This window comes from Gopherus flavomarginatus, chromosome 17, assembly GCF_025201925.1.
Source record: "Gopherus flavomarginatus isolate rGopFla2 chromosome 17, rGopFla2.mat.asm, whole genome shotgun sequence".
In the NCBI taxonomy this organism is placed as follows: domain Eukaryota; kingdom Metazoa; phylum Chordata; order Testudines; family Testudinidae; genus Gopherus; species Gopherus flavomarginatus.
Window position 1 is genome coordinate 16,349,051 of NC_066633.1, and position 14,818 is coordinate 16,363,868.

The 14,818-nt window shown below is 47.1% G+C and overlaps 1 protein-coding gene across 4 annotated transcripts in view; it reads left to right on the forward strand.

The window, feature by feature from the left end:
• The window catches only part of ASTN2 (astrotactin 2), a 595,125-nt gene that overhangs the window by 398,589 nt on the left and 181,718 nt on the right, over nt 1-14,818 (forward strand). For all 4 annotated transcript variants that reach the window (XM_050926897.1, XM_050926900.1, XM_050926898.1 and 1 more), the window contains one exon: nt 13,842-14,107. In XM_050926897.1, the coding sequence (XP_050782854.1) occupies nt 13,842-14,107 (266 nt within the window). The remainder of the gene's footprint in view (nt 1-13,841; nt 14,108-14,818) is intronic.

A 14,818-nucleotide genomic window follows, 5' to 3' on the forward strand; every position in this document is an offset into this window, starting at 1 on the left:
GTGACATTACTCAATACAAGGTGGAACACGCTATATTTAGCAGTGACACTCCGAGTTAGTTTCCCAGACCTGAAGAAAAGCTCAGTGTACGATTCAAAGCTTGTCTCTTTCACCAACAGAAGTTGATTCAATACAAGATATTACCTTATCCCCCCTTGTCTGTCTAATATCCTAAGACCAACATGGCTACAACAACACTGCACACAACAATGATTGGTTAATAGGACCTTAAGGTTGCAGGGACCTCACGCTGTTAGGAACAGGGAGACGAAGAGAACTGGCAGCCCAGGTCCAAGGTCATGGTGAGTCATGGCTGGGAAGCTGCCTTTTCACACTAGCGGTGATTTAGGCAACCAGGCAGGACTTGGTGAGGTGGCTCAGTAAACCACTGGCATCCTAGGGGAAATTAGCTGTAGGAAGGGAGAGGAGTGGGTGAGACATTGGACTCCCGGTGTGGAAAGGGTGGTTCTTGACCTGCATCCCATGAGATAAACTCCAGCAATGTCAAGTGGTTTGCTGAGCTACAGAGCGGCCTCGGAGGACCTGTAACTGCTTGAGGAGGGGAGGGCAATGAGAGAGGCCCAGTCTTGCAGGAGTGCGTGCAGGGGAGGTCTGCAATCCTTCCCTTAATCAGCTCAGTGCAATAGCATGCGCAGACTGTAAGGTCACAGTGCGTGCCTCCCAGGTCTCCACAGAGCTAACACCTTGTAAAAGTCAGCTCAGCAATGATGCCTGCATTTTCCCCTTTTATAGGGTTTATTAGTGTGATTTAAAAGCCTCCCCCAGCTTTTTTCCCAGCCTGGATATGCTGTTGGGCTGTTGTTATGGTTTTGTGAGATTTTCTTGCTAAATTTAGTCCTCGTGTCTGAGCCTGATGTTAAATCAGAACAGGCCTGGACAACCCGAGGGCTGTGGACTGACTCTGCCTCCCAGATGTTTTCCTTGTGGTACCTTCCGCACTAGCCCAAGGAACATTGAAACAGGGTCCCTGCATAAGCCACTAAACTCTGAAAACCTCGAGATGTAATTCTGCCCAACTCATCTCAGTATCGGGGTCTCCCTGGCCCCAGTTCCAGCACATGCTTAGTGTCAAGCCTGTTTACCACACAGCCAGGTCAGTGGTCAGAGGAGCAAGCACAACATTTTCCACGAGCCATTGTGGCAGCCTGCAGCCTGCCCCCTTGAGAAGTGTGGATTTTCTGTGGGAGCTCGCCCACGCAGTCCTACCACGCTCCCAGCAATGGGCGTGCTAGAGGAAGACTCCAGGGAAGCGGGGTTTCTCTGGTAGATTCCTTTGCTAGGTAGTGTTCAGAGAAGGCTGTGGAGGACTAGAGGGGGTAGAGAGATTCCACCACTGCCTCTTTCCTCATGCCCGGCTCAGGAAAGGGGAATGTGAAGAAACTGAAGCAAATTCAAGATCTGCCTTAAGCCTAGACCATGCCAAGGGACTGTATAACCCCCAGGATTGCCCAGATACTCCTCTCTGGTGGAGGGACCATTTCAGGAGGCATTTTTGCCAGAAAGAACCGTGGGGAGAGCAGCCTGCATCCCAAGTTCCTCCATGATCTCCCATAGCTTTTCTAGCTTGGGACCCAGCTCCTGCCTGTCAGCTCCTCAAATCAAACTGCCCCTGAGCCATCCCATGCTCCAGGGCTGGAACCCAAGTGAAGGCGAGCAATAGAGGGATTTTCCACCTGGCCCGGCAGAGTTAGCTCAACACCCACAGCAGTTACATGCCTGAGCAAGAAGCCACAGCCCCAGTCATAGGTGGTGCCAAGTGTTCTCTGCAAAGCATTGTCAGTCCCATTGAGGTCAGTCCGAGTCGAGGGGGCTCAGCACCTTGGAGCATCCGGGCCTGGGGTTGTAACAGAAAAGGGGGCTAGGTGGGAATTTCCTTGACAAGGAATAATTTGAGAGATACCATCGCAATCAGGCCCTCAGCACACTGTGCGTAATGCTGGCCGGGAGGGGTTCACCATGCAGATTTCCAGACCCCCAATGCATCTGTGATGTTGTTGGGCACATAATGCTTCCGCTGTAGCAGTGACCTTCTGACTGAGCGCCACAACTCTGAGAAAAGGAAAGCCTTGTGCAGTAACTAAATGCAGCTCCCCACATGTACCTTCTGGGGCTCATGACGCTGGGCAGCTTCATGCCCGCCTTGTTATCCCAGCCTACCTTGTATCCCACTTTCTTTCTGGCTACAGTCAGCTGCAGAATCTGAGCAGGAAAGCCACAAGCACCTGCCAGAGCTGAAACAGCCTCTGTGTCTGCACATGGTCCCTTGTCTGCATAGGAATCTCTGAGACATGCAGAAAAGGCTCCAACCCATTAGTCTCTTCCTCATGATCAGCAGACAGAGAGTCTAGGTTCATTGCAAAGGGCTGTATGTATTGGGGGGCAGGGAGCCAGTAATACACCTTTGCAATGTTTCTCCCCACCAGTTTGGTCTGGGAAAACAGCGTCTTCTCAGCTGGACCATCAGCATTTAGTATGGGGAGTTTTCTCCAGAAAGTCCCACATTCTGTGATCAGAGGCTGCACCCTAGTTCACTCTTGGGGAAGGAGTTCTGGATTCCCTTGTTTTTTACTGTGAATGCAGTGCTGGAGTGGCACCCTCTAACCCTAGGACAGCTGCAGTACCACTGGAAATTTCCACCCCCACATGATCTTCAAAGGAAACCTGCACAACACCTTCAAAAGACAAGCCTGGGAGCTTAAATTCATCACTCTGCTAGACACTAAAAATCATGAACTGAATAGAGACCCTGGATTTATGGGTCATTACAACAATCTGTAACTCTGCTCCCCCTGCCCGCAATGACTGGACAGATGATAATGGGCAATTTCATCTTGAATGGTCCCTTTAAATGTGTCAATTGCGTATGCTAAACAATCTGTTCCAGCTTGTATTTAGCTGTGATGCTCTGTGTACCTTTGCCAGACCTGAAGAAGAGCTCTCTGTAAGCTTGATAACCTGTCTCTGTCACCAACAGAAGTTGGTCCAACAAAAGTTAGTACCTCACCTTGTCTCTCTAATATCCTGGGAACAGCATGGTTACAACAACACCGCACACAATCTAGCTGTGGGTTTTTTCCCCCCCAAGAGCCATTGCTCTGGAACACCACTAGAGGGTAGCAGTCACTAGCAGAAAGCAGATTCTTTAGCCATGTGCCCCACCTGATACACTTGAGATGAGGCTGGTTTTGCACACACACTGTCCCGCACATGAGCGTACACACTCCATTCTCTCTCACACACACACTCCTGGCCTCATGTGCTTAGGCTGCTACACACACATTTCCAAAATACATGCTCACACTCTTACACACATGCTCACACTCTTATACGCACGCTCACACACACACGCTCACACTCTTACACACATGCTCGCATACACACACACGCTCGCACACAAAGCTGGGACAGATACTGCCCTGGACCAGTTTAGTTGCCGTATAGCCCAACGGCCCCATCCCATGGGGGATTCTGCCACGCCCAGCTCACACTGGCTGTGTGTATGCATGCCCCGTTCAGTACTGTGCAGCCTGGGAATGCATTCCGGCCGGTATAAATACCGTGAGTTCTTGTTATTATTTACTGAGATCCAACAGTGTGCTTGGCATTAGGCAGTTACTGTACAGGTGGATACATAGCACTGAAGGTGCCCTGCTCAGGTCTTTGTGGATATTGCAATCAGGCTTTCATGGCAGACCTGAGTAATGTTTGCCCATAACTAATAGCGGGCAGAGTTAAAGCTGTCAGACTACTTCATAGCTCTGTTGTTTACTGCTCTAACAATGTCTTGGTACAGGAGAAACTCCCAGGCAAATACTAAGATTGATTTTCTTTCTAACTGCCTTTGGAGGAACTTGCAAACAAATGGGATATTATTGCACTAAGTAATAAACTGGCAACCCCAAGAAACTACAGCTGGTTCAGTGAATACACATCATCCATACATGCCCACTCCCCTGTCTCACAGTAGCAGAGTGTCTAAAACCTGGACTACATTTAAAATTTAGATCAGCCTAGCTATGTCGCTCAGGGGTATGAAAAATTCCCATTAAACCGTAGTTAAGCTGACTGAAGCCCCAGTGTAGAATTTTTCTGTTGCTCTAGCTATGACTGCTCTGGGAGGTGGATTATCTACACGGCTGATGTAGGAAGCATCTACACTCCAGCACTCCAGCTGCAGCGCTGTAACTGTGCCACCATTGTGCCTGTAGTGTACACATGCCCATCCGCTGTGCTGCCAGCTGTCCTGCAATCAGTGAGAGGTAGACTTCCCTGAACTTTCAGAGGAGATGTAAAACTGAGGTCCTGAATCCTCAAAGTTTGAGTGGCTTTTTGCAAGGGTTAGATGTATTCCCCCAATTACCGGGGGAGATTCCAGCCTGGATAACTTCACGTCTGCCTCCTTAAATGCCTCCTGCAGTTTCAGTTTGATACCATATTTTTCTTCCCTTTCTGTTCTAAATTCTACCATGTTCCACCCGAGGTTGCTGCATTTTTGTGGTAAGTGGAGTGATTCCTGGTTTTAGAAGGATTTTGGATGCTTTAAAACAAAAGGCACGATGTGAAATCTCAGGGCCATTATCAAGGTCATTGTCCACTCAGAGATCTCCAGATGAAGAGCACTGTTTAGGAACTAGGTATTATTATTATTTTAGTAGTAGCAATATTAATCTGCCTCTGGCATTCCAGCGCTATGAAGTGCTGTCCATTGAACAGAAATCCTCCTGCAATTTTAACTATCACATCACATGACAGCCAGTGACTCCAGAATGCTGTTCTCATTTGCCTTTCAGTAAGGGGCTGCATAAATGACTTTAAGACCATGTATGCAAAAAGTTCTGTCCCAGAATGGCCAGTGGGTTACCTCTTCAGACTCCTGGGTGCTGTGCCTTGCCTCCTTCAGAGAAATACCCTAATAACTCCCACAAGTTGCCATGATGCATCTATCGTGCGGGGCTTGTAAACAGATGTTGCTTGGTTTCACTGAGTCACCGCAGCACTAGCAAAAGCCCATACTGACGAAAAGGCAGGTGAGGAATCGCTCATCCATCACATTGGATACACTGTACTCAGCCACCATTGTCATGTCCTGCATGTGCCCCACATGGCCCTTAAAGGTTCTTTAACGAGGCTTTGGATCATCTCAAACGTGACCACCCTCAAAGACATCGTCCCACTAGCCCCAGGACGCTTTGAGGGAGTAACATTGTGTATGTGTGAGTACCTTGGGAGATGATATACTGTACCTTTAGAAGTACCTGTGTAGACCTGCACCGTAAAGCTAACTTACTTTGGATCTGCCCAACTTTCATTGAAGACAATGGGAGTGTTATTATTGGCTTCAGTGGAAGCTGGTGCTGGCATTTCAGTGTTACATTGCAGAATCTGGTTCTGATCCTGCCTAAGCCATTGGGAAAACTCATTTATTTCACCAGCTACAGGGTTGGCTCATAAGTGTTTCAATTCAAGAAGTACCCGGTTACCTGGGCCCTTGCACTAATGGCATTTAGAAATATCACATCGAGACTGGTGACAAAAGCCAGACTGAGCCCCCAGCACTAAGTCAGTCTTCTCCAAATCAGAGTCAAGTTCACCCTGCAGAGATAGGGCCAGGCTGTGAGCCCTCTACTCACGCAGATAAAGAGTGAGTAGCCCCATTGACCCATGAGAATAACTCCCAGAGGCAAACTTCTTATGTCACCTGTGCTTCATGTACATGGGACAAGTCTGTTTTCTAGCCCTATTGCAGAAAGACCAATAGAGGTTGGGTGGGTTAAGGAGTCTTGAGATTTCTGCATCAGGATTGAAAATGGTTCATCCCCTCAACACCAACAGATTTCAGCACCAGTGGGAGGAGGAACATGGTGGGCCTGTTGGCAAGCAGTGTCAGCAAGGGGTCATTTCCCTTATATAGAAGGGCTTCAAGGGAAGAAAATGTTGGAAGCCAAGACCTGGGTCTTCTTTCTCTCTTTAGCCTCCTTCACCTTCAGGGGCATAAGACATGCACCAGTTTCCACCATTTATTTCAGTCTTGTACTGGTCTTTTCATGCTTCTGAATATCATGTGGATGGATTTGGCTTCTCTCTCTGTTGTTCTGCATAGTGTTTCTCTAGGCCGTCCTCTTTTTTTTTTTACCTCTTGTCCATAGTATCACTTGCTGTGAAAGTTGTCTTAGTGGTATCCTTTGAGGGTGTCCTAAATATGTCCATCGTTGTCTCCCTACCATAGTTGATATTTTAGATTAGTTCGCTCTACTTAGAATTTCTGATGTTTCAAGCCTCTCTTTCCAATGAACTCTGAAGATCTCCTGCAGACGTTTACTTGAAACGAGTTCATCTTCTTATAAATTTCTATTGTAGATTTCCATGACTCTGCTTCATAAAGGAGGACAGACATGATGCCAGTATGAAAAATTCATATTTCTGTGTCAGTGCCAATTATGCTACTTTTCCAAATCTTTTCAAGTTTATGGAAGTTGTTTGCTACTCTTTATGTTCGTTGCTTAACATCTAACATGGTGTCACCATGATTGGACATCTCACTCCCTAGATCTGTAAAATGACTTATTTCTTCTAGTGTTTCTTTTTCCAGTCTAATGGTTGCTTTTGGAACATTGATAGCCATATATTTTGTCTTCTCCTTGTTAAGGAACAAACCAACTTGTTTTGCTGTATCTGGCAAAAGCTAGGTCTTTCCTTCCATGAAGTGATGTGTTGAACTAAGTAGGACAATGTCCTCCGCAAAAAATACATAGATCCTTGATTGTTTTAATTATATTTTTCTGATATTCTGTAACATGACCTAATGTTCCAAAGTCTGTCTCTGTGTATGGTGTCAAAAGACTTTTGGAAATCTGTAAAACTTATCACAGTGGCTGCTTGCTACTCCATACTTTGTTCTATAATATGTCTGAGAACAACAGTATGGTGTGCACATGAGCTTATTGGTCTAAAACTGCTTGTTCCTCTCTAAGTCGAAGGAACAGCTTAATGAGTACCTGGAAGATTTTGCATATGCCTTTTTTCCAGGCAAACAGAGCAACTTTTTTCCATTGTAATATCTCCTAAATTAATATCAAGTTCTAATGGTAGGTCTTCATAACATATTTCTAGTAATTCGCTTGACCCGAGTCACCCAGCTTTAAATACATTTCCACTCTAAATAAGACAAGAAGGTGATCAGTCCGCTCAGAAACCCCGCAGCCCTTAGGCATTGCACCGTGACCTTCTCAGACAACTGAAACTCATCAGCGAGAGAGGCCCAAGAAGCTCACTTCCCTCTTCTTAGTTCCTCTTTGGACAAAATTAAGGACAAGGTTCAGCTGTGAGGCCCAACTGTTTAGAGGGACGGTATGAGGTGACCAAGTCTAGGGAGGTCTATGTCGTTTAATCTCCGTGGCTGGTTCAGTATTCTTGTTTGACTGCTAAGAAAGGGGGAAATTGGTCGGATGATTTTTTTATGATGTGGCTTCTAGGAACTTACCTGAGATCCCACAAGCTCATTTCACAAAGACTCCCCAAAACTGCCATCCACAGCTGTTGTCTTTGGGGCACTACCGCCTTGGGCTGGACGGGAACTGGAAATTTAGCACCAAACAGTTCTTAATCTGCCAGGCTGTCTAGTCTTCCAAGCCCTGTTGCTTGCAGTTGTACCCCATGTCTCTGCGAAGCAGGGGAACACCAAGTATTGATTGAATCACATTGCACCATTGATCTAAGAAACAACCACCCCTGAGACCAAAGGAAGCACAGTCTGTGAAATGATCCCACCCTCCAAAGTGTTTAGGGATTCAGTTGTAATAAAGAAAGGGCATAAATAGCCCAGTTCCCACCTCGTCCCAGAGAATGCTTTGTTAACAATTCTAGCAGGACTCACCTGAGTCCCTGAAGAATCTCCCATTACTGAGAGCCCAGAGTGAGCTTGCTGCTTAAGCAAAGCTCGCTGACCAGTGAGGGACCTCCCTGGTCTGCACATATATCAGAGTCCCCTTGTCCTTTCAAGGAGCAGTTGACGTAGCACCTTGATTTTGCTTTTTTACATTGATAGGTGAGATCCTAGTACCTCCAGCAGGAACGCCTTCCTCTCTACTCAAAGAGAAGTCATTCTGACCAAAGCCCATGGTGCCAAATCATTCAGAAAATTTGGGGAAGAAGAGGGTAGTTTCCATTGGTCACAGGTGAGGGGAAATGGACTGCACTTCCATTTGAAGTATTTGGCTGTTAAACAAGAACCAGAGGGATAGCTCAGTGGTTTGAGCATTGGCTTGCTAAACCCAGGCTTGTGAGTTCAATTCTTAAGGGGGCCATTTAGGGATCTGGGGCAAAATCAGTACTTGGTCCTGCTAGTGAAGGCAGGGGGTTGGACTTGATGACCTTTCGAGGTCCCTTCCAATTCTATGAGATAGGTATAACCCATTTTCCAAAAGGGACCGAGGTCAACCTCTCAAGGTGCAAGTCAAAGTCCTGAGCTCTTTTGTCTATCCTCAAAACTGATGCAACCCCTCTCTATGCTGCCCTGACCATGTGCTCTAATCCCATTCAAGGGCAAAGGGGGAGTTCATGATCCATTTGCTCTTTGGCTTCTTCGGGGATTGCCTTGGTCTGCATACAAAACACGGGCAGCGCTTTCTTCTACCTCTTCACATTCTCTCCTCTGAGAGGGGAAGAGATAATCCCAAAAGGGTCCCATGCTAGAAAGGACCTGTCTACATACCTCTCATCCCCAGAGTCTCCTTTGTACCACACCACTTAAGCCTCTCTCCCACCCTCTCCCTCTGCTTCCGAGCTTCCTCTGTCCCCCACTGGCACTTTCCATTGGCTGGGGCGATGAAGGTCAGCATGATGGATGCATTGCACGGGTTGTGTTCTATGGACTGATTTTCTTGCAAAGAGAGGTTAATATTCAGTCCAGTCATTATTTTCTGTGTTATGGTAGCACCTGAGAGCCCAACCACCATTGTGCTAGGCCCTGTACAAACACCTATCAAGAGGCAGTCCCTGACCCAAAGAGCTTACAATTTAAATAGACAATAGGTAGGAAAGGAAACAGAGGCGGGAAATGGCTTACCCAAGTCACTGGCAGAATCAGGAAATGAACACAAGATTTCTGATCCCCAGTCCGGTGCTCTATCCACTGGACCAAGTTGCCTTTCAATGCTAGGCTATTTTCAAGCATATTTCCTGAGGGATGCATTGTAGAATGCAGTTGCTGTGCAGGAGGGGATGAGGGGTCAGGATCTGGGAGGGAGTTTGGGTGCGGGCTCTGGGCCGGGGAAGGGGGGTTGGGTGCAGGAGACGGTGAGGGGACAGTACTTACCTCGGGTGGCTCCCGAAAGTGGCTAGCACATCCCTCTGGCAGCGGCTTTTAGGCATGGGAGAGCAGGGGGTCTCAGTGCATCGCTGTCCGCAGGCATCGCCTCCACATCTCCACTGGTCACAATTCTCGGTCAATGGGAGCTGCATAATCAGCGCTCGGGGTGGAGGCAGTGTGCGGAGACACCCCGGCCCCCCAAGGGCTGCAGGGTTGGTGCTGGCCTCTTCCGGGAGCAGTGCGGCACCACGTCAGGTAAGGGAGCCTGCCTTAGCTCCACTGCCGCTCTGGACTGTTAGCACCCAAAATCTCTCGGTTTGGCTGAAGTAGCCACCAGGAGATGGAACCTGCTTCTAGGAGACTCCGGTGAAAGCAGAAGGGTTGGCAACCCACCCTTGGCCTCTGCCGAGACTGGCCACCAGGAGGCCAAGAAGCACTCAGGATGGTGGCAGGAATTTGTGTGTTTGAGAGATTTGGACATTGGTCTGCTACTAGACAGTGCCCTGAGAGCACCATGGATCTGATCTCCCGAATGAGCACCTACAACATCCATTGACTGTGTCTCTTACCAGGCCTTAACTCAGGCTACCCACAGCCTTTAGACGTTGAGGCTTTTGGCCAATACCCATCAAACCAGAGATGCCAGGAGGGAAGACTCCATATCCCACTGTAAATCCCTTGTGTCAACTGGTTCCCCTTCTCTTCCACTTCCATGCACCTCTCAGCCTCCTCACATGCCCTGTCTCCCCCACGCAGTCTGAAATCTGGAATGGAAGTTTCACAGATGAGAGAGGGGTTTTTGTGTGTGTGTGTTTTTTTTTAATAAATCCACTCAGTAGATAGAGTAAACAAACAAACAAAAAAACCCTTTAACCGTGTCCAGGAGCAAGAGGAGGCCTGCAGAAGAGTGCATCCACTCACAGCTCCCTCAGCCACTCCACTAAGCCCCATGGCTTTCTCTGACAACGTTGGAAGTAGCCTGGAGCCACCTTGGAAGAGCAGAATCACTCCGGGAATGGCTTCCTGCTTTCATTCTATATGTCTGTAGATACTGCTGTCTTCCCAGATATAGAGATGCCTCTTTCACAGCCTTGTTTTGTTTATCTCAGTAACGACCCCACTTTATTCCCGCCGAAAAGTTGGTTAGTGGGAATATGTTCGCTCTTCTTGCGATGTCCTTGATCCCGCATACAGCAGCGTTCTCTGACAGTCAGTCAAAGGACGTGAGGCTCCGTCTCTGGCTCGAAGAGCTTAGAGGATAATGAATGAATGCTGCGGTTATTTGTATTTCTAATTGGCAAGTGCCTTGCCAGATCAGCTGTGTGTCACTGTAAACTGAGGACACTTAGGCAACCCTCTTTCTTCCTTGTCCTCGTCCTCAGTGCCACGGGGCTGCTGCCAAGGGCAGTAGCCTCCCCTCATGGTGCTTTTCCTGGGGGTTGCTGTGCTCACTATATATTTGCTGTTACACATGCTCTTTATTTGGCTACGGAACAGAGCTGTATTTCAGCTGTATCAGCTTCCCGAAAGCAGACAGACTCTGCAGCTCCAGGCTCTCTCCCCTGGATCATCCCACCTGGGAGCCTCTTGCAGCCCTAAAGCTGTGATCTTAAATTGTGTTTCAGACTTTTTAGGTGAGAGACCACTTCTGCTGACAGAGAAGAGGCCGCTCACTGGGAGAGCAAAAGCCTGAAGCCTGTTCTCAATTTTTCACTCAGATCTTATTCATGCAAAGCTCTCATTGATCTTGGCAAGAGTTTGGCTGGAGCAGGACCTCAGGATTTATCTCCTTGGAATTAGGACGGCCAGGAAGTTGCACAGTGGTTGCAAACACTTGAATCTGTTTCAGAAAAAAAAAAAAGCCATGTGCTAATGTTGTAATATTCATTAATAACATGTTGAGCCTCCATGGCTCCTTTCATCATCGTATCTCAAAACACTTTGCAATGAGGTTTGAACGTCAGACCCCCTGCTTGGGGTGGAGAGCATTATGATCCTTGTGACAGGAGCAGGATTTTCTTCTTAGAGGAAACCTTTTCCTCCAGCTTACCTTCAAAAGATCCTTTGCCTTGTGTTGGGTAACCCGCTGTTTCACTTTAGGCTTGGTTTGTTCCCTACCCAGCAAGCTGTTTCATTGATCTATATTTGGGACTGACCCAGCATTGTGACCTCACGTGACAATAGGGCAATGCTGTATGGTGAGGTGAGGGGGTATCGAGTTGTGTCAGCTTGGTTCTGGAAGAGAAAACTTCAGAGGTGGCAAATGTAAAGCTCCATGCTGCAGCCGGCTCCATGAGCAGCAAGAAGGTCATTCCAGGTCCCAGTCACCCTCACTACAGAGAAGCGTATTTCTAACCTTTAACGTATTTCCCACCCCCTTTCTATTCAGTTTCAGAACCCTACTCCTTACTATATCCTCCACAACAAATAGCGAGAGAGCAGTAAGGGGGTGGGGACAGGATTTGAACCAGAGTTCCACCAACTTTGACATGGCCACTTTGGAGGTGGAACATTTTTTGGGACAGGGACTGTCACATACTATCTATTTGTATAGCACCCAGCATCAGAGAGCCCTAAGGTGACTGGTATCTAGGTACCACCCTAATTTAAATAAAAATAATAATAATTAATTCTCAATTATAATGATCACAGGACTTGTCTAATACCAGACAGTGGGGCTATCAGCTGGTTCATGTAACCTAGAACCTTGCTCAGTACTTGATGATTGAGAGTAAATCATGATGCTTGCCATCCCCAAGTGGTGCGTTTCTGTGCATTTGGGAAGAATGGAAGGTTGCCAGGGCATCATTCCTTCCTGAATTCAGCTACCTGAAGCTTCCTGTCTTTGATCCTCACAGAGCTCACACCTCCCATGGTGTGATGCACCCAGACACCCACAGCAAAACCCCATTGAAAATGTTTCACATGGTTTTGCATGTCCGAGACCTGAAATCCCACAACAGCCACCGTCTCCCTGCAAAGTGGGTGCAAAGTTGTTTGAAAGGATCATGAGCCTTCCAGCAAACCTGGTCTGGAATTAAGGTGCTGTGTCTGGGTGAGCTTTCATTAGTATTGGTGGGCATTGGATAGCACCATTCCTAAGCAGAAGAGTCGGCCAGCTTTGATTTTGTTGACCTTTTTTACTTTCCAATGAAAAATCGTGTGTGCGTGTGTGTTTATTTTGTGTTTTCCTAAATGAAAATAATTTAGATAATGGCCTAGAGAGTACACTTATAAAGTCTGTGCATGATACCAAGCTGGCAGAGGTTGCAAGTTCTTTGGAGGATTAAAATTCAAAATGATCTGGACAAACAGGAGAAATGGTCTGAAGTCAATAGGATGAAATGCAATAAGCATCAATACAAAGTACTCTACTTAGGAAGGAACAATCAGTTGCACACATACAAAATGGGAAATGACTGCCTAAGAAGGAACACTGCGGAAAGGGATCTGGGGTCATAGTGGATTACAAGCTAAATATGAGTCAACAGTGTAACGTTGTTGTAAAAAAAGCAAACATCATTCTGGAATGCATTTCCTGGAGTACTGTGTCCAGTTCTGGGTGCCACATTTCAGGAAAGACATGGACAAACTGGAGAAAGTTTAGAGAAGAGAACAAAAATTACTAAACATCTAGAAAACATGACTTGTAAGGGAAGATTGAAAAAAATCGGGTTTATTTAGTCTGGAGAAGAGAAGACAGAGGGGACATGATAACAGTTTTCAAGTACATAAAAGGTTGTTACAGGGAGGAGGTAGAAAAACTGTTCTTCTTAACCTCTGAGGATAGGACAAGGAGCAATGGGTTTAAATTGCAGCCAGGGAGGTTTAGGTTGGACATTAGGAAAAACTTTCTAAGTGTCAGGGTGGTTAAGCACTGGAATAAATTGCACAGTGAGGTTGTGGAATCTCCATCAGTTGAGATATTTAAGATCAGGTTAGACAAACACCTGTCAGGGATGGTTTAGATAATACTTAGTCCTGCCATGAGAGCATGGGATTGGACTAGATCACCTCTTGAGGTCCCTTCCAGTCCTACGATTCTATGAAAAAATTCTTTTCTGATGGGTATTTTCCCTTTTGTTTCACTGGAAAAAAGGGGCAGGGAGGGAAGAAAATAAGGGAGACAAAAGGGAAAGGGCAACTGGAAACCATTTTTTTTTCAAAAACCAAAAATTGTTGGTTTTCATTTTATTGAAAAATCAAAAAACAAATCTGCAAATTAAAACACAAAGATGTTTATTTCTTTAGAAACATTTCACTGAAAATATGTCCCATTTTTCAACCAGCCACACCAAACAGCAATGTGAAAATCTCACGTTTCTCTTTATCTACCTTCCCTTCTCTTGTCCCTCCGTCCCAGCCTGGTCCCACACGACCTGCGCTGTAAACGGCTGCATTTGTCCTGACTGCTGTGGTGTTTGGTTTGGCGACAGAAAATGTTTGACTGGGCTAATATTTATTTTGCGCTGGTCTTTTCCCCCACCCTCCCTTCTCCCCATTCCCTAAACAGAAACGACTGAACTCGGTACAAAGAAGGAGCTCAAGTCCATGCCATTCATCACCTACCTCTCGGGCCTGCTGACAGCGCAGATGCTCTCGGATGACCAGCTGATCTCAGGTGTGGAGATCCACTGCGAAGAAAAGGGCCGCTGCCCCTCCACCTGCCACTTGTGTCGGCGCCCAGGCAAGGAGCAGCTCAGCCCAGCCCCGGTGCTGCTGGAAATTAACCGGGTGGTGCCCCTGTACACACTGATACCGGACAATGACACGAAGGAGGTGAGTGAGGTGGAGATGAAATCTGCTCTGGAAACTCCTGTCGCTCCCTCCTTTCCTCACCTCATCTCTTCTTCCCATCGATCTCTCTATCCAATTTGGAAGCTCTTTGGAGAAATTCGTTGTATTTTTGTTCTGTGTTTGTACAGCCCCTAGCACAATGGGGCTCTGGTCCGTGACTGGAGCTTCTAGCCACTACCGCAAAACAAATAATACCTCTCTGTCATATCCACTGATCCTACACTAGTCATCACAGTATCAGAGAGCCTAACCAAATTATCCTCACCACCACAGAAAGGCCAAAACATGGCATTGTGTCCGTGTGTCTCAAGCAGCCTGGGAGCATCCCTCCCTCCCCTCGCCCCCCATCACTCCTTTTCTCACGAATCCCTCTCTCTCTCTCCTGCTCTCCTTTCAGTATCCAAATCATTCTCCCCTTAGATGCAAAGCAGAACAGTACCAGCAGCGGAGAGAGAGAGAGTGTGTGTGTTCTTTCCTAACGATCATCCACGGCTGAAAACACAGCTCTGGATCTTTCCCATGGACGCCCCTCAGATTCAACAAACCAGGAAAATGGCTGCCTTGTATGTAGGATCAAGACCTGGGGTGGCACCCCTTGGATGTGCCTGGGGAGTCTGGCGGAGATTCTCAGTGCCTTAGAACTTTGCAAATCACAGCCCACATCTCAGCCCATCCTGTGCATAGGGAACGGGG